At 44.2% G+C, this 25318-nt stretch overlaps 1 protein-coding gene across 2 annotated transcripts in view; it reads right to left on the bottom strand.

The window, feature by feature from the left end:
* Window positions 1-25318, bottom strand: part of DOCK1 (dedicator of cytokinesis 1) — a 1163810-nt gene that overhangs the window by 963454 nt on the left and 175038 nt on the right. For both annotated transcript variants that reach the window (XM_085606236.1, XM_085606235.1), the window contains exon 15: window positions 10293-10391. In XM_085606236.1, the coding sequence (XP_085462362.1) occupies window positions 10293-10391 (99 nt within the window). The remainder of the gene's footprint in view (window positions 1-10292; window positions 10392-25318) is intronic.

The following is a 25318-nucleotide window of genomic DNA, read 5'->3' on the forward strand; positions in this document are numbered from 1 at the left end:
CGGAATTACTCTGTTATAGAGCAGGAGGCATTGGCTGCTGCTTGGGCCACAAATTATTTCAGGGTGTTTTTGTGGGGCACTGCATTTACTCTACGCACTGATCACAAACCCCTTTTGATGGTTTTGAGACCTGGGGGTATCAAGAATTGTTCAAGTCGCCTGACATGCTTGGCGGTCAGGTTTCAAGAGTTTAATTGTAATGTATATTATTTGCCGGGTTGGAAGAATAGTGTGGCAGATTGCCTTTCACGATTGCTTGATTGTGCTGCTGATATTTGTGAGTTTATTTCAGAGGAAGTTGTGGCAGGTGTTGATGATGATAATGAGAAACTAGGAAAGACCACCCTCAAGAAGGATTGGGTGGAAGCTATGAAACAAGATGAAACACTTACACGGGTGATTAAGCTAATCAGAGGGGAGGTGAGGAGAGAGATAGTAATATCATGGTGAGTGTGAGGTCTTTTCTTAAAGTGGTTGATGAGTTGTCCGTTATAGATGAATTTATCATTATGAGAAATGAAGTCTGTGCCACAATTTTCTCTTTGTACGCGCTTGATAAACTTAGCTCACGAGGGACACATGGAACAAACTTTGACTAACAAAAGGTTGAGAGAGAGGGTTGTGAAGAACCAGTTGAAAGGAGGGGAGATGATTCCAATTCTATGCCTCAGGCTGAGAGGGAGGTAAGGGCAAGAAGGCCTCCTGCCTACTTAAATGAATATGTTTGTGAATAATCTTATTTGTTCCATGCAGGTCCTCTGCACATGTTAGGATTCGTGAAATACTCCCAGATGCCTTAGTTTTATGTTTTTCCCTTTGCTAGCTTTTGGCTTATTTACCTATGTTGTTTTATTCTTATTTGTTTGTTTTGCACAGTCACTGTAACTTCATTACGGCATTGCAACAGGTCTTTGCAATAGGTAGGGGGGGATGTGTTCTAATGTACCCAATGAGCTTGGGCAGTCTCAGCTAGGCTGAGGCTGCAGTCCGTTATGATGTCATTGTGTTCCACCATGATGTAATGAAGTTGCTGTGGTTTTGACAGTTGGTGCTTACTGCCGTGCCTGGCAAGATGGATGTGTCTTTCAACCAATATAACATTAAATACTTTCTTCTGGAACGAAGCTTCTTCATGTTTGAATCCAACCATTACAGTTACAGGCTGTGATACAGCACAGCCTCGAGCAGAGACAGAGCAAAGGCCTCCAGTATTTGTGTGGCGGGCACATGTTTTGCCCACCACAAAAATACCCTTAAGGAGAATTGTAAAATAATGTTTTTCATTAAACAGTAAATACTAAAAGGGCCTATAAATGATCCCTCAAGCATGTGGGAAACTTCTATTCAAAAAACACAAATCTTTAAAGAAAAATGATTTGCAATAATCACTGACACAACACAGCCATTAACTTGTTTCAAATATATTATTTTTCATATATCAAAACTTATAGATCTATCACTTTTCATATTTCTCTTTCCAACGGCTGTCCTGAGAACATAAAGAACAAAACATCACATTAACATATACATAGTGAAAATCACAAATCTCCCGGTGATGACATACACAAACATGGGACCTTGGAACAACAAATAATCAAAATGTCCCAAAAATGTTTTGTTCACTGTATCCTTATATCTTCTTTACATATTCCAAGGATAGTTGACATAAGACATAACGTAACGTCGTCGACGTTTCGACCCTGTAATCAAGTGTTATTCACTATACATCATGGCGGGTCTTTCTCAGGACTAAAACAGACCAAGGGCAGCCTTAAATGTATTCAAAGAAAGACACATATGGTTTGTCCGAAACAGTATCCATTAGTTATGTAACATGACATCCCAGACCCCAGCCGGGGTCCACTCAATGTGGGGATGGGGTTATTATTAACCTTCTTCAATTGTAGTCCTCCTGGCCCAATCGGGGCTTCATTTGAAATATACAGCAGTAGTTCCGGTCATGTCTGCTCTCTTCCTGTGTGTGAATGATGTATAGTGAATAACACCTGATCACAGGGTCGACAACATTAAATTATGTCAGTATTTGAGTCAAAAGGTAACAGAGGCTTAATATTCCTAGATAGAGGGCAGAAGTTGAGTGTGGATCCTTATTTAACAATCATTCGACTGACTGAAGATCAATTCACATTGGGGCTCAGATGCCTCTACTTATGTGCATATGGCTGTAGTAAAGTCGGAGTGTAAATTATATAATTATGAATTGTCAAAATTTGTATACAAAAAGAGGCCAGGATTTCACTTAACTCCTGTAAACACTGCACTATATGAACAGGCTAATGTAGATTCATGAAGGACTTTAAAGATTAGAACATGTTTTATTTTGGGGAGAGGGAAATTATGAGCATCAAATACAAACTACTGGTGCTCTTTTTACCCCAACCATCATTCTTAAGCCAAAGTTTTCCCTATGCACCAGTGTTGAGATCTTCTTCATGGGAATGATAACACAGCTTTTTAATTTTCCTGTTCCTCAGGTCACTTAATATGTTTCACACAACTTTTAGTAACTTTATTTATATACTGATAATACTGTCAGGGAGAGGATGCAGTTCATGGAGGAATACATAAATATATTGACACATTTGAGGTGATTATTGCACAAGCCAAACCACAATTCCCCACAAAAACATATACAAGTAATAATTACTTGGTTGCACAAAGGGATTCACATCTTTCCACATTCAACAAGCAGCCTTTTTTGCACACAGTACTCCACAAAACAAACTTTGAGTGTACAATTGTCTGCACCCTTGTTTTTCATATGCCACATTCATATCTTTAATTCCCTTAAGTCCAGAATGATTTGATTTCCTACCATGAAACCCAGAAGAATATGCAAATCAATTACACTATTTTATTTGCTGGACTGCTCGAGGACAAGCAGCAACATCTAAGGGCAGATAGGTTGATATGATGTAAAATCTGACCACTTAAGCAGAGATGAGTCATCTGGCAGGTACAGGTTCAGGTAGTAGCCTCAAGGACTGTTCCAAAAGCCTTCTCTTTCAATTAAAAACCCGAAATGAGTATGCCAGAGGTCTTGCATGCATCTGCCTCTGCTCCCAGCATGAGGGAAAGAAGTTCGAGAATGAGGAGAGGAGGTGTTCCCTAATGTGCATAGGGGTGGACTTGAAAGGGGGCACCAGGCTCCATAAAGGGAAAAAAGGTTATGGCCATTTTGAATCAGTGACGCTAGGAAGGATTACAGTAAAGTGAAGGAGAAGTACTGAAAAATGAGGGTGGACTTTACTAAGACATTTACCAGGATTAGGAATGAGGAATTCTACCATCACTGGCTAAAGCACATGATGAGAATGGCATCTCACTATCACAGACTCAGAACATTCCTCAACTTTGAAGAACACCTGAATACAAAACATGAAGATTCTGTCTGATTGCTGGGACAGGAAGACAGACCGGTAAATTAGCTGTCCCATTACCCTCACTGCTACAGAGACTTAAAAGCAAAAGGGCTCATAGCTCTAAAAACATGATGGCCGGTTTTTTGACTAGACTTCAGTGAACTCATGAGAAACCAGGCTGGTAGGGACTGATGCCTAGGTTCTGCCCCCTCAAGACCTGAAGATTGTGGGAGAGACTGGGAGTTACATTTTCAGCACACCCTTTTCAGGATCGGTATACAGTGAGGAGACTGCCTGAAAAAGGTGAATCCTCGGCAGGCAACACTACCAAGTTTCCAATGCTCAGAGCTTGAGTACCCAAATAATGAAAAACACTGAATGCTGGACTTGGGAGACCGTGGAAGGTTAAGAATCCATTCAGTCAGCAAAGTTTCCTCAGTGGTTAAAAAATAAAACTGTCTCACTCTCAATTGTTGGCACCATAACAGAAAGCTCAGTTCGACAGTGATGTATCCAACTTTGAGGAACTCTCATTGGCTTTAGCATCCTGCGTTGTCCACGTACTGCTATCAGCACATCAAGTATGGAGTGGCCGACTAGATTTGTCTTGCTTTGGGACAGACCCCGATGGATCATAAAGTTATAGTTCATTTCAGCATGGTATTCCCAATGGGATAGAAAAACCGATGACCGAGATTTGACCTGATCTGCAAATAAGTAATGACAGTTATAGCTTTAGACAGTCATAATATGATGATTTATAGTTGTGTCTCTGTTGATATTTAGGTGGATTCCCTTTTTAAGAAGAAAGTTAAAATAAACGCAATTGATCAGGTAGTACACTTTAACATACTATTTTAATCCCTCATACTGCTAAATGCACCTCATTTTGAACGTGGAGCTGTAGGTGCAATCTGAGCTCTTGTCACATAATTTCTCATTAACACGTCACAGAATATGATTGTCCTACTAATTAATGTGATGTGTTTCTAATGTCACTATCACTATTCTATGTTAGCCAACAATAAATTTGCACTTTGTGGCTAGGATTAAAGACTGTTTGTGGCTTATAATGACGTTTAATTTGACAATAAACTGGGCTTATTATTTGTGCTAAAACAAATATGGAATCTCATGAGTAAAAATATGATTTTAATATACTATTTTACTTGAAACACATGCATTGTGTGATTGTTTTATAATGTGTTTATCTATTGTGACAATTTGCTTGATTGAAAAGAAACCAGATGCACATTTCTGATTGGTCTCTTCCGTTGTTTATTTTATAAATTAGGACTGAGAATATTCATTATCTTTAACATTACACTCATTTGGTCAAATATCATATACAACAATAAGATTGTCCCTTTTTCAAATGATGTGTGTATTCTTGCTGAGTTGAACTTTTTTTCCCAGTCTGTTTGATATCTATAAAAGATACAGGTAAAGAAAAAATGGTAACATGATTGAAATGAATGCCCTATTAATGAAAATACAAATTAAAGGAATAAGAAACTTATGATGTTACTTGCTACTAGGGGTAACCACATTGAAAACTTTGTTGCTTAAAGTAGTAATTGTTCAGACATTTGTAATTACTGCCCATTGTATTCAAATAAATTGCCAGGGTTCCTGATGTACAAAAGTGTCTGGACAGAGCAACACTATGTAAATGTCCTATTGCAAATTCTGCATTCCTAGTCCAGGACTGGATGCACTAAAGAGCGTCTAGGATAACAAATAGTACGCTTATAAGGTGCACAAGGCTCTGCTAATGTGTATGTTAATGGTATGAAGGTGACTGTGCTCCTCCTTGTGTAGCCATCATCTGCCAGAGAACATGTTGTAAAAGATGGGATAGGGTATGCAGACATTATGTAACCTTTAGTTTGATATGAGAGTTTCCTTGGCTTCTTATTGCTGACTTTGTACTCTGAAGATCTCACCTCATTTTGCTCTCTTGGTTGTAAAATGTTTAAAGGTGTTTATTTTTCAAGTAGCCTTCTTTGCCCGCACTTGCTTGTAACTAGGAAAACTTTTGCAAATATCAAGATTCCACTGTCAAACGTCTTAACTTTCAACAATTAAGAAATCTGGGAACCATTCAGAAAATATTACTGTGACGTACAATAATCAGAAACGGATACTGAATTGTAATTGTATTGCAATTTGCACTTACAGCGCATACTACCCCTGATGAGCCATCAAAGTGCTTTTTCGGCGAGTAGCACGCTACTCCGGAACCCATAAAGGATTAGTGGTGAATTAGTATAGTGAAAATATGAAAGTAATTTGAGTGGTGGAATAATACGGAGTATTTTAGAAACATTCAAAACAATTTAGAAGTGACTGCTACCTCCATTCCAAGACTGGTCTCTCTGCTAGAAGTTTCCCTCTGCCCTCTAAGGGTAGAGACAGAGTTTATACTATAAGACCTGCTGTGTTAGAAAACTACAGCTGTGCTATTGCTGTTATGTCTAAAAACTTTTAGGCAATGTTACTGACGGGGCATAAGAAAAAACGGTACACCATGTTGTTCGACCTAGTACGAAAAGTTCAGACTGAATCCCAAGAAGAGCCACTGAATAGCAAATAATACACGCAGTGTATTTCCAAAATATTATCATGTCCGAAAAAAACCAATGTATTATGTGTGGCTGTGTAAAGCAAAGGTAGCTTAAAGCTGCTAATACGAGCAACCAAGGGAGAAACAAATGGGCCAGAGGGGGAAATATTACAACAACAAGCATTCCAATAAAGCTGACTAAAATCTTAAATAGAAGTCAATATAGTGTTTGAACATGAAGTGTTAAATATATTCAAGACTAGTCAGAACTATTTTTCTCCTTTTTTTTTACTATCTAATATTTAATTTTTAACTATGGGGAATTACATAAGTTTGCACATTAGTGAATCTAATCACATCTATAAACACGGCTGTTTATAAGGAGTCCAGCTTTCTAATTGGTAATGAGGATGATAGAAAATAATTTCAAAATACTGAGTTCATCTTCATTATGACAGTAATTGAGCAGATATAGTATTTCTGACAACATTTCACAAGCCTATGCCTTAAATAAAGGAGAAGAAGCTGTAAAGCACATCAAACAGACTCCATCACTACAGGCAACAAGCAAGGACCCCACTTTTTCTGTCACTCATGGCCAATCAACACTGAACTAGTAGCTCAGACAATTTGCGTCATACGATAAAGGCTGTTCTAAACTCATTCTGAAGGTGAGTTCCTAGCCCAATCTCAAAAAAGAAACATTGCCCAGTGTTGGACTTGGCCCTTTTTACAGGGTCATCCCTGAACTTTTTGCCTTCCTCCTATATTTTTTCTGACCTGTTGTTGGCTGTTTTATGACTCTGGGCACTTACCACTGCTGATCGGTGCTAAAGTACATATGCTCTCCCTATTGTAAATTGATGTAAAGATTAGTGATTCCATGATTGGTTGGTTTGGTTTACCTATCAGACCCTAGTACAGTGCACCAGGAGTGCCCAGGGCTGGTAATCCAAATGCTGCTGGTGGGCTTGCAGCACTGGCTGTGCCACCCACAGAAGCAGCCTGTAAAAATGTGTCTAAGGTCTGCCATTGGAGAGCCTGCGTGCAGTCTGGTACTGTCATGCTGACTGGGCAAGTGCACCCACTTGCCAGTCCCTAAACCTTCCCTTTTCTTCATATCAGACACCCCTATGGTAGGCCCACATGCAGGGTGCATTGTAATGATAAGGTAGGACATGCCCTGGTGTGTGTGGCATGTCCTAATAGTGAATTACAGCCATTTTTGTTTTTCCCTATTGCAAGGCTACCTGTTCTCCATAGGCCAGAATGGGCAGTTTGGTTATTACATTTTATAATCCTAACTGACTCAGGGAACATGGTAGAAATTCAAATTTAGTTTGCCTGAACTCAGAATGATAAAATACATCTTTTAGTGAAGTTGGTTTTAACATTCTGTGTTTGAAAATGCCACTTTTAGAAAGTAGGCATTTTCTTGTCTAACCATTCAAACCTGCCTCTGCTAGGCTGTGTATTCCCTGTCTGGAGTTTGAGTGACAGGGCTGGGGAATTCCAGGAGACAGGGTGAGGTGTCACAGTGGTGAATAGAGAGATCTGCATCTAGATGGGTGGGAGGAGTTGCACCTGGGACCTGAATAGGGCTGTGCCTTCCCTCCATAATGCTGGCTCCACCTCCTGTGGTGCGTCTGATGTCTCTGCCCTGCACTCTTAAAGAAAAGAAGGAGTCAGGTAAACAAAGTGCTCCAGGACTGACCAGAACCCGTTCGAACAAGGCAAATGCCCCTCTGCCTTCAGAGGACAAAGGATTTTGGGGTATAAGTATTGGGACCCGGATACCAAGAATTTAGATCACTTTGGGAAAACAAGAAGAACCTCTGCTGAGGGAGGAACCAGAAGAAGCTGAGGAGGAAACTATCCCTGAACCTGGGGGATTGGCCTGCAGTGGTTGCCTTACTGCCAAAGAGAGGAGAAAGGAACTTTGTGAGTACTTTTGCTCAACTTGTGAAGGATCTCCAAGGGCTGGAAAAGAGCTTGCCTTCTGTTGAAGTCTCAGGAACAACAGACTTCACCCCCAGCTCCCTAGAGTTCTTTGGAAGTGCCTGCTGCTGTAGTTGGGCCTTCTGAGGGACTGCGTGTCGCAAGGAGCTGGAAGCGCGACTCAAGAAGGAGAAGCGTGCCGCCGTCGGAGCTGTTGTCGTCGCATCTCGTAAAGTGTGTCGCCGTTGCATCATCGCATCGAGCGGAAGCGTCTCGCATCATCCAGGAAGTGTCTCGCAACGCCGAAGAAGCGTGTCGCCATCGCAGCCATCATAGCGGACGCATTGCACCGCATCAAGAGAAGAGTCTCACATCGAGGAAGAAGCGTGTCGCCATCACTGCCATCGTAGCTGTCGCACTGCACCGCATCAAGAAAAGCGGCTCGCATCCACAGAGAAGCATGCCGCCGTCGGAGCTGCTGTCGTCGCATCGCGTAAAGGGGTGTCGCTGCTGCAACATCACATCGAGCGGAAGCGTCTCGCAACGTCGGAGAAGAGTGTCGCTGCCAAGGCCGCTGTCACTGCATCGCGTAAAGGGTGTCGCCGCTGCAGCTGAAGCATCGAGTCGAGTCTTCTCGCAACATCGGAGAAGCATCTGGAAGATCTTCACGTCTTTATTTCTTTGCACCAAAAACTTCATCGCATTAACATCGTTGCAACACTTTCGTTGCCCTGTGTGTGGCATCTAAAAGGTACATTGACTTAAAGTATCGCATTTAAGAGCTAAAGAGAACTAAGCAAAATTCTACCATCTAAAGTAACAGTATTGTGTATTCTTGTAGTTTAATGGTCTTGTGGTAAATCTATATAAAGAATACTTATTTTTGATATAAAACCTGTGTGGTGTCCATCTGTAATGTTGTCACTTGGTTACTGTATGTGTTCATAAATGCTTTACACACTGCCTCTGAGATAAGCCAGTCTGCTCGTGCCAAGCTACCAAGTGGGTGGGCAGGGGTTATTTTAGGAGTGTACCCCCTTACCCTGACTAGAGGAGAGGGTCCCTATTTGTCACAAGTGCATACCTGTGCCAACTAGAGACCCCCAAGTCTAACACCCAGCATATACATTTTACCTAACTGTCCAAAGTTTCCAGTCAGAAATCCTCACACATTTTAAAATAATGACCTACATAGAAGGAAAGAAAATCTGCCTTTCTCATTTCAGTCATCCTAAATTATAACAGACCATGGTTAGAATTACTTTATTGTTATGACTGTATACTTGGATATCAAACTTTTTAGATATGACCAAATCCAACTCTAATATAGCAGGGCAATAAAAACATTTAAAACTCAGAATGAGTTTGGAAACCTAGGTGTTAACAAGTTAAACTGGCACAGGTGGTATCATAACCTTCAAAGAATCCAAGCTCTTTTCTACCAAGCAAACCTAATCATCTAGGCTATCTGTCACAGACCTATATTTTAAATGAGGGTTTATTAAACTCTGAACGGTTTGTTGTTCCAGTCATGAACCAGGCACTATTTTTTTTTTACACTCAAACACTCACAATTCTAGTTTTTCAAAAATTGTTTCAAACTATAATGAGATGGGTAATGCAACAATGGTGGATACAAGGAACCCTGTCATTATAATTGAGCCCTTTGGCCAAGTAAGCTACTTTATAGGGTATTGCCACTATAAAATCTAAAGAACAACCATTTCTTTATTATTCCACTCTGAAAAGGAATGACTAGGAAAATATTCTGTAAACATTAAATAGCCTGGCTGAAGATGGCTGAAATGCCAGAAACCGGTCCAAGGAAGCTTGTTTCCGATACAGGGAAGACCGCAAGCCTGGCTGAAGACAGCTGAAATGCCAGAAACCGGTCCTAGGAAGCTTGTTTCCGGTCCAGGGAAGACATGGCTTGGCAGTTCGGGCTGGACTGTTCCCATGAGGAACAGGGTCAGAATGATTTGCATATGGCCATGTCTGAACGGGGTGGCAGAGTGGGCTAAAGAACGGTGATGGATTAAATCCAGATCAATTGACTGGGGGCGAGTGCTTGCAATGTTCAACACTCCGTCCATCATTTCCTTTGGTTTTAACATTAAATAATTGTCAAATGCCAAACTTTTGGGCCACAGATACATAGTATAATAACCAAATGTTGTGGACCTGATTTTTACAAAGAATGATTTTTGTACAGATTTGCGTTGTAAACTACATAGGAGATTATGTTATTCTCAGCAGCAGGGGGAGTGATAATGGAACATACATTTCTGGCATTATTTATATACAATAACAAATATATAACTAATATAAACACAACACATCAACACTTGTAATCATATACAGATTTCACTTCTATATAAGTATTTCAAAAGTTAATTTCTTCTTACCTTGAGAGTCTCAAACCAACGTGGTTGTTTCACTTGATAGTATATGACAGATTTATACTCCGAGATAGGTTCCTCGCCAGCACCAGGAAATATAACATTCTTTTAAAGAAAATGAATATCCATAAACATGAGGAACATTTCTTAGCTATGTTTCACTTACAGTTCCCACCATGCCGAAATATTTTACTGAAATAGCTGTTGACCATCTTACCACAGTCCTAATTAAACTATTTGAGACAAATCTCAAAATATTCCCTCTGAACTGGCTTCTCTGCATCTTTTGATGAGGTCAAAGAGGTGCTTCTTTTGCTTACCAAGTTAAATGTCATAGTCAATACATTCCTCATCTCCCATAGTCATTCCCAAATAATCAGGGCCACGGTTCCCCTAATTCAGCCTCAATTAAATCAAATTAGTGGCTGTATGTCAAAATATCAATCTGCAAAATATAAATCTATAGGTATGTCGTAACTATAATATCAACTCCTAAAATAATGTCAAGGTAAGCGTAGGTTTACTATTCGTAAACTATGATGACATGTTGAGAGTTGATATCATGATCTTGATATGCCTACAGGTCAATGTTTTGCATGCAGTGTTGTGATACAAATTATGAGCAGTTCCCCGACTGTCCAAAAACAGAGTCCCCTTATATAAGATGATTATTCATTTGCAGTTTTCACTTTCATCCAACAATCCTGATGAATCTTGTAACCATTAGCCTTGTAGCTATTAGCAAACGTGTTTCATCATTTTGCAAGCCTACCATCGACTAAATCAGGGCTACAAAAACAAATTATTTTCAGCCTTTGCCATATACTTTGGCCACTTCTATTAAACCTTCCTCATCCCTGTGCTAGTTTATTTTAAGGATTCAAACTGAGGGGGTTACACTTTTAAGATGGCTGCTATGATGATGAAGCAACATTTAGTACATTCCTTTTATTACAGTTCATAAGATGGTAGTAACTGGTGAGATACTGGAGCACTGAGGAGTTTGTTTTTGGTGCGTTAGATCACACATTTGGTAAGATATTCGAATCATTTAAAGTCAAAATGTACTTACTATACATGTATGGAGTACTCACCCATTGTTTCTTTCCGTCAGTGATTTTGATTTGTTACAAACGATATAACTACTCATAATAATATGGCGCCTATGATGGTTTATGTCCATTTTTGATTTAGACTAAGCTATAAATACCTATACTAATATGGCGCTGACGTTATACGTTGGAGGACACATTTGCCGATCAGAGTACTTTCAGTTTTGTGGAAAATTTCAGGTACGAGCAATACAGGTTTGCAAGCTTTACTTTTGCCACAATATGCGGTTTGAACATCGCTGTTTACTTAGGCAAATGTTAATGTATGGCAATTTACTGTGTAGTATACGAGCGCATGGTGTGCTGTGTGGTTGGATTTGACTTTTGGCACATTAAATCACGTTCAAAGTAAATATACATGTTGCTTGGAGTACTCTCAGTTTTTGCTTGAAATTATAGGTATGAATAATGCGGGCACTTTTCTTTCACTTAGGGTAAGATATGGGGTTTTGGATGGTGCATACTGATACAGGATGGGTGATGGCGATATATATGCCGGCACCTTGTTTTTACTTAGTACAATAACATATGTTAATGCATCTTACGGCACAATATATGAGTATATGATGCTATATATTTAATTTTTAACATGTAAGAGGAGAAGAGAAACGTTTACTCTGCTTGATATTGTGAATTTTACCTTGTAAAATAATACATGTGGGCCAGAGTATCTTCTGGGTTCACGGCAACTATGTTTTAGAGGTCTAGGTGGGACGGCGTTTTGAGATTCCTGCATGTTGAAATATTATTTCTTTAGTGGAGTAGTGATTACAGAAATATGTATCTTTTACAGGTTGACTTAAAATTTGACTCTGGACCTTACCCACATTTACATTTATGAGGCTACATATTGCGATATGGTGAGATGCTGGTTGGTTAAATAAAACATTTTTTTTTATTTTTTTTTACACTTAGGTGCGTGTATATAAGTTTTTATGTGGAATTTTGTTCTGTATTTAATTACAGGTTACATTTGAGAATATTACGGAATTAGGTGCTTTGCCTTTGAGCTTAAAACTCCTTATGAGGGATAGGGGAGTCGCAAGGATTTGACTGGCTATTACTTGGGTGGTTTTCCACTACTTGTGACCACAAGCTATGTGGGCCTTTATTTAGTCACAGTACAGGATTCTGGGTTTAATGTCTTTTCTCATATTTCGGAGTGTTGGGTGGCCACTTCTTCTCCTTGGAGCACCTTAATTGTATAGTTATTTCAAGATTTGTGGAACGCACGATTGTGCGAAATGCATGACTTTGCCATCTTGCTGTGTATGTGTTGTGATACAACACCCAAAAAACAAGAATGGATCGAAGAGGCAGAAAACTAAATGAGATAGCAACACACACATGTATTATGCTACAAACAAGTATATCTTTTAAGAAGGTATTATGTCAACAAATGAGAGAATAAATTAAGTCTGTAGTTTTAAAAATGAACACGCTGTTTATCAAAATGTAAAATGGTTTTCTGCTCAGTTCAGAAATGTGAATTTCTGATAGTCTTCAAGCAATGTAAAGGAACAGTTTAAAACTGTTTCAAAGTCGCACATTTTTATAGTTCCTGAATTCACAATATTTCCATCATAAGTATTTTCTTACTGAAGCAAGAAAGGAAACAATCATTTGTAAAATTATGAAGCCGATCACCATTCACCCATCCGACACTGAAACTGTTTCTTTTGTATATGAAACTGTATAACATAAAATTAATAAAATGTGTCCAAATGCATTTTACATTGCTTGATATTTTTTTTAAGTTGTGTGTTATTTTATTTTGCTTGCTTTCAATGTATGTATTGTACTGTGTTTACCCCTTAAAGAGAAGTGTGCTTTTCAATTTAAACTATTACATTCCTTTTTTTGTATTTTGAAGTTTTGTGAAGGGCACTATTCTGTCTTTTAGTTACTTCAGAGTGCTGGGAGAAAATGTAAAAAAAAACTGTAAAGTAAGTGTAGGGATAGATGGGAGTTCAATGAGGAAGGCGAGTAATCATAGCCACGGTCCTTCAATTGTGACACCCGTTCTATGGAGAAGTTAGTTTCAAACAAGACTGAATATTTCTGTTTTCAGAAGTATCATGAAACACATGTAGTTAGATTCCGATTTCACTTTAGGGATAAAGGTGTTTTAAAGTCTAGACATTGTATGCCCAGCAATGCACCTTCATGTTTGGTCCCTTTGAACGATCGTTGATGGGTGGGCAAACACTGTGTACAGGACTCTAGCGGGGAAATAGAGAGGCATGATTCCCAGTAGCAATTTAGGACCATTTCCATACTTTCCTAAGTGGATAGCAATTTTTTTATAATCTAGGCCTGCACAGGAAACTTCAGGAGTGGTTCAGGATGGGTGCGAAATTGTCCCATTTGCTGAGTTTCAGTCACAAACATGCACCTTGGTTCTGATGATTTTGAAGGCTGGTAATATGTTTCTTGGGGAAGCCACAGTATAGGTTCAAAGCAATGATAAGTGCTCTGGGAAATGTGGAAAAATTGAAGTATTTTTTGGGTCATGGAGAGTTGCGAGTTCACAATTTTGTACTGCATAGTTTTGGGGGGCACACTGTCATTGTCTTTGGAACAAATCCCCAACTTCCAAACTCCCATTGAATTGGGAAGAAGGATCCAAATCCTGGGTCAATTGAAAGAGGCAGAGTTACGCTCCGAGTCTCTGATTAAAAGGATCTCAGTCTTTGGCCCGTTCATGCACAAGAAGCTCATCTGCATCTAATGGATCATATGAACCATGTAGTTCATCTGTTATTGCTCAAGATGCTGTGACAGGGGGGGGTGAACTTAAATGATAAACATTAGATAAAAAAGGGAAGAGCACTGAGGAATGCCACAAGACACTGTGCACAAGGATAACTCAGCTTAAGCAACCCTTTCTTTTTGGCTATGGCACGCGAGAACAAACTGGGACCTTGATAGCTCTGGTCAGTATTTGTCTGATCAGTACTAAAGCCTTTCCACCAGTGTGAGAAAGTGCCATCTTTCTTGCATGGTATGCCCCCACTTTTTGCTGAATTGCTGAATGTACTTTGACTGAGTGTGCCCTGGGCTCCTGCCAATCAGGTGACCAGGGCCTATGTTCCTTCCTTAAAACCTAAAACCCAAATTGGCAAATCCTGTCCACATGTCAGCCCCTGGTAAATGGTACCCTAGGTACCCAGGGCGACCAGGGAAGGCCTCTAAGGGCTGTAGCACTTATTGTGCCACCCTTAGAGGCCCTGTACCCTAACGCAAACACACTGCCCTTGCAGGCTGAGTGTCTGGGTACAAGACAAAACAGAGAGTCGACATGGCACACATCCCTGTGTGCCATGCCCTCAACCTACACTACCCTGGCATACATCAGCCACCCCTCTAGCTAGGTGCCCTATGCCAGTGGTGTGGGCACAGGAGCATGAGCCCTGTGCCCCTACAGTACCCAGGTCCATTCCTGGGCACTGTAAGTGCAGTGCTGCCATTCAAGAGTATATGGTGCTGGGAGCTCGTCAAACACGAACTCCACAGCACCATGATGGCAACACTGAAGACTGAGAAGTTTGGTATCAAACTTCTCAGCACATTAATACCGGACTGATGCCGGTGTGGGATTTAATGTACAATGCACGACAGAGGGCATCTTAGAGATGCCCTCTGAACCTAACCTACAATCCATGTCTTGTATGAGGGGCTGCCTAGGCTGCCACACAGCAGACATGTTGCTGGACCCCTGGGTAGAGAGCCATCCGCTCTCCTGGGCCTGCAACAATGCACATCCAGGGCGAGGTGCTAGGTCTCCTCCCCTAGGATCGGCAGGGGAAGCTTCAAAGGCATGCCGCCTTTGTGAGCTTCTCCAGGCCACTTGCTGTACTCAGCAACTAGCCCCTATCAGTTCTAAACCCCCACTCTGGCGGGAAGACTGGCCGGAAACTCCAAGTAAGAACTGGGGATGTGCCAGCCCTGCCAACCCCACCCCTCAGGTGGGGGAGGCGAGGTGAAGCACATCTCGGGGCCCTCGCCATCTTGAAGATGGGGAGCCCTACCCAATCAGGACTAGGCCACTGCCCCCCTCCCAAAGTTGAGTGGCAGGATGGTTGGTGTACCCACCCCAGGACAGGGACCCAATGGTCCCTGCCCTTTACCTTCCTGTAACGCACCTAAATTTAGTATTTAGGGGCACCCTGAACCTTCCTTCCTTAGATTCCAGATTCCAAAACAGCAAAGAAGAGCCAGAAGAAAGAAGACCTACCGTGCAGCTGCTAAGAAGAGGAAGACACCAACTGCTTTGGCCCCAGCCCTACCGGCCTGTCGACCCTCGAACCTGCTCCTGCTAAATCCCGGCACCTCTTGTGGCCAGCAACCTCACAAACCCCAGAGGACCTGGCTACCTTGTGACTCTGAGCACCTGGGACTCCCACGAGCAGTGGCTCTGCTCAAAGCAAATATCTAACCCCTGGCATCAGCCCGGAACCGCGAACCCTGCACACTCTGCACCCGCCAAGCCTGGCCTGTGCTGGAGTGGACAAAGACCCCAAGAACGTCCCCCCGGCGACTGTGATCCCAAATCCGGCACCCAAGGACCCACCTCGATGCTCCTGATGACGCCTGCAGCCTCAGAACCAGGGACCCCCCACAACAGCGATCAACAGAGGGTAAGATTTCCCGACACCAAAAGGCACCCCTGCACCCGGCGCCCTGCGGCCCCCTGTGCCTGACTCCTGGGTACCTACCTTTCCTCCCACTACCCAACTTACCTCTCGAAGTGGTAGTCACACCTGAAGAATCTTCATCCCGAGCTTGCAGCCTTTGTTCGTCCTTGAGCTTTTCCATTGCAATCCATTGAGCGCCCAAAGGCTCAAAAGCACCCTGCACCCAGCCGCCCGAGTGGCCCTGGCAGTGCAACTTCTACTCCTACCTACTTCCCCATTTGCCCTGAGCAAGTGACCAGGAGCCCAGCTCCCACAGCTGCGTGGCCTGCTAGTCAGCAGCCACCAACCAAGGGCCCCCTGCCTCCCATAGGATAACATTGGCCCTAACTTACTCTGCACCCTGCTGCCCTGTGACACTGAGGGTGTAACAACTGTACTTACCTGACCCTGGGAGATCCCTGAGTCTATGCCCAGAACCTTAACTCTGCCAGTCGAGTACTTACCCAAAATCAGATAACTCACTTTTCTTCCATAGGGTAACATTGACTGGTTTCTCTAGAAATTTCTTGTGTGTGGAGTTTCTAAACTTTAAAATATTCACCTAAAATCAACTGAGTAACGAAAACAGAAATACTCACCTGCTATTAGGAGAGATCCCAGGGCTGGGTCTTGGTGCCCAGCACTGACCCTGAAAAGTACTTACGACCGTACTTACCACTAACTCAATTTTCTCCCATAGGAAACCATTGACTGTTTTTCTGTGAAATTTCTTCCAAGTGTCGATTTTTGCAAACTAGAAATATTCTTTAAAAATCGTACCAACTGTGAAAACGTAATTACTTCCCTGTTTTAGATAGATGTCCCAGTACTGAGCCTAGGAGCCCAGCACTGGATTACAAAAGTAACGAGAACATACTTTACCCGTAACTTGAATTTTCTTCCATAGGAAACCATTGACTGTTTTTCTGTGAAATTTCTTCCAAAGTGTCGATTTTGCAAACTTATAAATATTCCCTAAAAATCGGCTGTGTAACTTAAACGCAGTTTCTCAACTGCTTACAGGTGGTACAGTAGTGCTGGATCCAGGATCCAACACTGGCCTAGAAAAAGTAACCATAACCCCACTTACCTGCTAAATGAATTTCCTTCCATAGGATAACATTGGTAATTTGATCAGAAAAAGTTTCTGTCAACTTTTAAAATAGCAAAATATTGCTTAAAAATCACAGCAGTAACTAAAACGTATTTACTCACTTGTTTCCAAGAACTGTCCCAGGACTGAATCTAGGATCCAGTCCTGGAGTTAGAAAAGTAATCCTGAAAGTAATCAATTGCATATAACTTAGAATTCCCATTGAGCTCAATGTATTGTTGTGTTTGAAATTGTGTTGCCTATTGCAACAAACTGTAACTATTGCATTTCAAGTCAATTGCCTCTTGCAAAGTATTTAACTAAAGCATCTCATTCTGAGAAAATATATTTTGATACCTCTTGTTGGTTCTAAAATAAAACAACCATATATTTTTTATATACAAACCATTGTCCTAGAGTTCAGTTCTTGAGTGTGTGAGACCATTTGCTGACTGAGTGTGTACAACAAATGCTTTACACTGTCCTCGGATACTGCCTTACTGCTCGACCAAGCTACCACTTTAGAGAGTAAGGTTATATCTAACTTTAGCCTCTGCCTAACCTCTGGGGGCTGTGGACACTGTACACACTGTACCTATTTGGGAACAGTATATACAGAGCCACTTTCCTACATTGGTGGATCAGCAGTGGGATACAAACTTGCATTTGTTGGACTACTTGGTGACCATCTGATCACACGACAAAACTCTTAAAATTGCCTTTAGAATTCGGATTGGTCTTTTCCAAAATACTAAAAGTCTTGTCAGGGCCTTGCTTAAGTCCCATTAGAATTTTAGAAAAATAAAAGTCACTATAGTCAGAGTAGAGGATTAGAACTGTCAGGTTAGAATCACTCAAATAAACCAAGCTATTAGTGAAAATAATACCATGCAGGACCTTGTGGAGGAGCTCGACCTTACATCTTACTTACACTTGTCTTTCAAGGAATTGAGGTTCCTATGCAAACTGAAAAATTTACCAATGGGCCTGCATTCAACCAAACTAGGGCTCCAGGAGCTCTTGGCTAAGTATGCTAAGGACCACCCATCTGAACATGGTGATGGCCAGTCAGATGAGGAAAGGGAAGAGGAGGAGGAGGATAATAACCCCCCTCCATTAATCCCTAGGGAGGAAAGGGCCCCCATACCCTTGAAACCAAGAATCAGCATCTGGGAACCTAGAGATCACACAGGTGAACCAGGTACCAGAGGGTTCACTGGGGGACCCACCAGTGAAGAGGACAGCTTTTTAGCAAAGCTGGCCAAATCATTGGATCTAGAGTCCAGGCTCCTGGCTCTAGAAAAAGAAAGGAGAGAGATGGGTTTAACACCCATCAATGGTGCCAGCAATAATAAAAACAAGGATAGGGAGGACACTTCTGATCCTAAAATCCCCAAAGGGATTGTCCCTAAATTTGAGGAAGGTGATGACATCACCAAATGGTTCACAGCCTTTGAGAGGGCTTGTGAAATAAGAAGAGTAAAGAAACCTCTCTGGGGGGCACTCCTGTGGGAACTGTTCTCTGGTAACTGCAGAGACAGGCTTCTGACCCTCTCTGGGGCAGATGCAGGGTCCTATGACCTCATGAGGAAGACTGATTGAGGGATTTGGATTTACTACTGAGGAGTATATAATTAGATTCAGGGGGGCTCACAAAACCCAGACCCAGTCCTGGATTGACTTCGTGGACTTCTCAGTAAAGACACTGGGTGGTTGGTTAGCTGGACATGGTGTGCATGATTTTACTGGATTGTACAATTTGTTCATGAAGGAACATATATTAAGTAATTGCACAAATGAAAAGTTGCATCAGCATTTGGTAGACCTAGGTCTAATTTCTCCCCAAGAATTGGGAAAGAAGGCAGACCACTGGGTCAAGACTAGGGTGACAAGGACAGCCACTGGGGGTGACCAGAAGAGGGTGGTCACAAAACCTCCCCAGGGGAAAGGTGTTGAGAATCCCCAAGATAAAAAGTCTGTCTTCCAAAGGGCCCCAAAAACCTGTTCGGGGGTGGGTCCCAAACTACTCCCTATGTGCCTCAACCCTATAGGGGGAAGAACTTTGATCCCTTAAAGGGCTGGTGTAATAACTGTAAGAGGTCAGGACCCCTAACTGTAGATAAATCTTGCCCCCACAACAAAGCCCCTAAGGCACCCAGTACAGCTACTCCTGGAGCAGCAAGTTTACAGATGGGATCAAAAGTGTGCCCTGAGCAAATCTGGGAACACACTGAGGCTGAGGCAAGTCTAGTCTCACTGGGGGAAGTGGAGTTTGCCACTGTAGCTGTGTGGCCACCCAACTTAAAGACATATTTGCAGTACCCCTGGGTGAATATGGAACTAGGGAAGGAGCTCTGAGGGATACAGGTGCCAGTGTCACTATGGTGAAAGACACACTGGTTTCCCCTGAGCAATATTTGATTGGGAAAACTTACCCAGTCACCAATGCTGACAGTGTCCCCACTAGTCATCCCATGGCCATGGTGACATTAGGCTGGGGGTTACTGGCCTGAAACAGGTAGTGGTCTCTCCAAAGTTACCAGGTGCATGTCTGCTAGGAAATGATCTGGAAACCTCAGCCTGGGCTGAGGTTGAGCTAAAGGCCCTGGCAGCCATGCTGGGCATCCCTGAATTGGTGTGTGTGCAAACCAGAGCAAAGAGCAAGAGGAAGGGTGAAAAAGTAGGTCTGGAGCCTGAAATAATGGCCCAACCAACCAAGAGAAAAGGTAAGAAGACTGGGGAACTAGCTTCTGTACAGCAGAACACCCAGGACCCCTTTCCACAGGGAGAGGTCTTGGATACCCCTGAGGGAACTGAGCCCACGGAGCTTGACCCTTACCAGGTTGAACTCTTGGGCCCAGGGGGACCCTCTAGGGAAGAGCTGTGCCAGGGTCAGCAAGACTGTACCACTCTTGAAAGCCTGAGGCAGCAAGTTGTTTCAGAAGCAAAGGGAGATGTCAGTGGTACCCCCCACAGAGCTTATTGGGAAGAGGGATTACTGTATGCTGAGGCAAGAGACCCCACTCCTGGAACCACCAGGAGAGTGGTAGTGCCACAGAAGTACAGGGAGTCCCTCCTAACTTTGGCTCATGACATCCCCCTAGCTGGGAATCTGGGGCAAACCAAGACTTGGGAAAGGCTAGTTAGTCACTTTTACTGGCCCCAGATGCACCAAAAGGTAAAGAAGTTTGTCAGCTCCTGTGTTACCTGTCAAGCCAGTGGCAAGTCAGGTGGCCACCCAAAGGCCCCCCTAATCCCACTACCAGTGGTGGGGGTGCCCCTTGAAAGGGTAGGTGTGGACATTGTGGGTCCACTTGAACCTCCCACAGCCTGAGGGAACAAATTCATTCTAGTGGTAGTGGATCATGCTACTAGGTACCCTGAAGCAATTCCACTTAGGACTACTATAGCAGTAGCCAAGGCCCTCCTGGGTGTCTTCACCAGGGTAGGGTCTCCTAAGGAGGTGGTTTCAGACAGAGGTTCCAACTTCATGTCTGCTTACCTGACACACACGTGGAAGGAGTGTGGACTGCAGTACAACTTTACTACACCCTACCATCCACAAACCAATGGCCTTGTTGAGAGATTCAACAAGACATTGAAAGGCATGATCTTGGGGCTTCCTGAAAAACTCAAAAGGAGATGGGATGTCTTGTTGCCATGCCTGCTTTTCGCTGACAGAGAAGTGCCACAGAAGGGAGGAGGTTTCTCACCTTTTGAACTTCTGTTTGGTCACCCTGTGAGGAGACCACTTTGGTAAAAGAGGGCTGGGAGAGGCCTCTCCAAGAGCCCAAACAAGACATAGTGGACTGTGTGCTTGGCCTAAGGTCCAGAATGACTGAGTACATGGAAAAGGCATCAAAGAATCTGGAGGCCAGCCAGGAGCTTCAGAAGCACTGGTATGACCAAAAAGCTGCACTGGTTGAATTTCAACCTGGGCAACAGGTGTGGGTTTTGGAGCCAGTGGCACCAAGGGCCCTCCAAGATAGATGGAGTGGCCCTTACCCTATCCTAGAGAAAAAGAGTGAGGTCACCTACTTAGTTGACCTGGGCACTAGCAGAACACCCAAAAGGGTTATCCATGTGAACCGCCTTAAACTCTACAATGACAGGGCTGACATCACCATGCTGATGGTGACTGATGAGGAACAGGAAGCAGAGAGTGAGCCTCTCCCTGATCTCCTCTCCTACAGCCCACAAGATGGGTCAGTAGATGGTGTAGTCTTTTCAGACACCCTCTCTGCCCAATAGCAGACTGACTGCAAGCAAGTCTTGCAACAGTATGCTAGCCTCTTTTCCCTAACCCCTGGTCTGACAAACTGGTGTACCCATGATGTGGACACTGGTGACAGATTTTGTTTTTGACAGGTGCACTATCGTCAGTCAGACCAAGTTAAGGAGAGCATCAAAGCTGAAGTCAGCAAGATGCTGGAGTTAGTGGCTATTGAACCCTCTGAGAGGCCCTGGGCTAGCCCAGTGGTTCTAGTCCCCAAGCCTCATCAACAGGGTCGAAAGAGAGAGATGAGGTTCCGTGTGGACTATAGAGGGCTCAACTCTGTCACCAAGACTGATGCTCACCCTATTCCAAGAGCAGATGAACTGATAGATAAATTGGGGGCAGCCACATTCCTCAGTACCTTTGACTTAACTGCAGAGTACTGGCAGATTGGCATGGCCCCAGGAGCAAAAGAGAAAACAGCATTCTCCACACCTGATGGGCATTATCAGTTTACTGTGATGCCTTTTGGGTGAAAAAATGCCCCTTCCACCTTACAGAGGTTGGTGAACCATGTCCTGGCTGGGTTGGAAACCTTTAGTGCAGCTTATCTTGATGATATTGCTGGTTTTAGCTCCACCTGGCAGGATCACCTGATCCACCTTGGGAAGGCTTTAGAGGCTCTGCACAATGCAGGCCTCACTATCAAGGCATCCAAATGCCAGATAGGGTGGGGCACAGTGGTATACTTGGGCCACCTTGTAGGTGTAGGCCAGGTACAACCCTTACAACCCAAGATCCAGGCCATCCTGGACTGGGTAGCTCCAACAACCCAGGCCCAAGTCAGGGCTTTCCTTGGTTTGACTGGGTACTACAGGAGGTTTGTGAAGGGATATGGATCCATTGTGACTCCCCTCACAGAACTCACCTTCAAGAAGATGCCCAAGAAGGTTAACTGGACAGTTAGTTGCCAAAAGGCGTTTGACACCCTGAAAGAAGCAATGTGCTCAGCACCAATTCTAAAAGCTCCAGATTATGCCAAACAGTTCATAGTGCAGACTGATGCCTCTGAGCTAGGGATAGGAGCGGTCCTATCCCAGACCAATGATGAAGGGCAAGACCAACCTGTTGTTTTTATAAGCAGGAGGCTACTCCCCAGAGAGCAGCGTTGGAGTGCCATTGAGAAGGAGGCCTTTGCTGTGGTTTGGTCCCTGAAGACGTTGAGGCAATACTTGTTTGGTACTCACTTCCTGGTTCAAACTGATCACAGACCTCTCAGATGGCTAATGCAGATGAAAGGGGAAAATTCTAAACTACTAAGGAGGTCCATCTCCCTACAGGGAATGGACTTTGAAGTGGAACACAGACCAGGGACTGCCCATGCCAACGCAGATGGACTTTCCAGGTTCTTCCACTTAGACAATGAAGACTCCATAGGGCAAGGTTAATCTCATCACCTTTCGTTTGGGGAGGGGAGGGGGGTGAGAAAGTGCTACCTTTCTTGCATGGTATGCCCCCACTTTTTGATTAATTGCTGAATGTACTTTGACTGAGTGTGCCCTGGGCTCCTGCCAATCAGGTGCCCAGGGCCTATGTTCCTTCCCTAAAACCTAAAACCCAAATTGGCAAACCCTGGCCACATGTCAGCCCCTGGTAAATGGTACCCTAGGTACCCAGGGCCTTGTAACCAGGGAAGGCCTCCAAGGGCTGCAGCACTCATTGTGCCACCCTTAGAGGCCCTGTACCCTAACACAAACACACTGCCCTTGCAGGCTGAGTGTCTGGGTACAAGACAAAACAGAGAGTCGACATGGCACACATCCCTGTGTGCCATGCCCACAACTTACACTGCCCTGGCATACATCAGCCACCCCTCTAGCTAGGTGCCCTATGCCAGTGGTGTGGGCACAGGAGCATGAGCCCTGTGCCCCTACAGTACCCAGGTCAATTCCTGGGCACTGTGAGTGCAGTGCTGTCATTCAAGAGTATATGGTGCTGGGAGCTCGTCAAACACTAACTCCCCAGCACCATGATGGCAACACTGAAGACTGAGAAGTTTGGTATCAAACTTCTCAGCACATTAAAACTGCACTGATGCCTGTGTGGGATTTAATGTACAATGCACGACAGAGGGCATCTTAGAGATGCCCTCTGAACCTAACCTACAATCCATGTCTTGTAGGAGGGGCTGCCTAGGCTGCCACACAGCAGACATGTTGCTGGGCCCCTGGGTAGAGAGCCATCCGCTCTCCTGGGCCGTCAACAATGCACATCCTGGGCGAGGTGCTAGGTCTCCTTCCCCAGGATGGGCAGGGGAAGCTTCAAAGGCATGCCGCCTTTGTGATCTTCTCCAGGCCACTTGCTGTACTCAGCAACTGGCCCCTGCCTGTTCTAAACCCCCACTCTGGTGGGAAGACTGGCCGGAAACTCCAAGTAAGGACTGGCGATGTGTCAGCCCTGCCAACCCCACCCCTCAGGTGGGGGAGGCGAGGTGAAGCACATCTCCAGGCCCTCACCATCTTGAAGATGGGGAGCCCTACCCAATCAGGACTAGGCCACTGCCCCCCTCCCACAGGAGAGTGGCAGGATAGGGGGTGTACCCACGCCAGGACAGGGACCCAATGGTCCCTGCCCTTTACCTACCTGTAACGCCCCTACATTTAGTATTTAGGGGCACCCTGAACCGTCCTTCCTTAGATTCCAGATTCCAAAACAGCAAAGAAGAGCAAGAAGAAAGAAGACCTGCTGTGCAGCTGCTAAGAAGAGGAAAACACCAACTGCTTTGGCCCCAGCCCTACCAGTCTGTCGACCCTCGAACCTACTCCTGCTAAATCCTGGCACCTCTTGTGGCCAGCAACCTCACAAACCCCGGAGGACCTGGCTACCTTGTGACTCTGAGCACCTGGGACTTCCATGAGCAGTGGCTCTGCTCAAAGCATGTATCTAACTCCTGGCATCAGCCCGGAACCGCGAACCCTGCACACTCTGCACCTGCCAAGTCTGGCCTGTGCTGGAGTGGACAACGAGGACGTCCCCCCAGCGACTGTGACCCCGAATCCGGCACCCAAGGACCCACCTCGACGCTCCGGATGACGCCTGCAGCCTCAGAACCAGGGACCCCCCAACCGCGATCAACAGAGGGTAAGATTTCCCGACACCAAAAGGCACCCCTGCACCCAGCGCCCTGCTGCCCCAAGTGCCCGACTCCTGGGTACCTACCTATCCTCCAACTACCCAACTTACCTCTCGAAGTGGTGGTCACACCTGAAGAATCTTCGTCCCGAGCTTGCAGCCTTTGTTGGTACTTGAGCTTTTCCATTGCAATCCATTGAGCGCCCGAGGGCTCAAAAGCCCCCTGCACCCTGCACCCAGCCGCCCGAGTGGCCCTGGCAGTGCAACTTCTACCCCTCCCTACTTCTCCATTTGCCCTGAGCAAGTGACCAGGAGCCCAGCTCCCACAGCCGCGTGGCCTGCTAATCAGCAGCCACCAACCAAGTGCCCCCTGCCTCCCATAGGATAACATTGGGCCTAACTCACTCCGCACCGGGCTGTCCCTGTGCCACTGAGGGTGTAATAACTGTACTTACCTGACCCTGGGAGACCCCAGAGTCTATGCCCAGAACCATAACTCACTTTTCTTCCATAGGGTAACATTGACTAAACTTTGAAATATTCACCTAAAATCAACCGAGTAACGAAAACGGAAACCCTCACCTGCTATTAGGAGAGATGCCAGGGCTGGATCTTGGTGCCCAGCACTGACCCTGAAAAGTACTTACGACCGTACTTACCACTAACTCAATTTTCTTCCATAGGAAACCATTGACTGTTTTTCTGTGACATTTCTTCTGTCGATTTTTGCAAACTACAAATATTCTTTAAAAATCGTACCAACTGTGAAAACGTAATTACTTACCTGTTTTAGATAGATGTCC

The sequence above is a fragment of the Triturus cristatus genome, chromosome 1_2 (assembly GCF_964204655.1).
Source record: "Triturus cristatus chromosome 1_2, aTriCri1.1, whole genome shotgun sequence".
Lineage (NCBI taxonomy): Eukaryota > Metazoa > Chordata > Amphibia > Caudata > Salamandridae > Triturus > Triturus cristatus.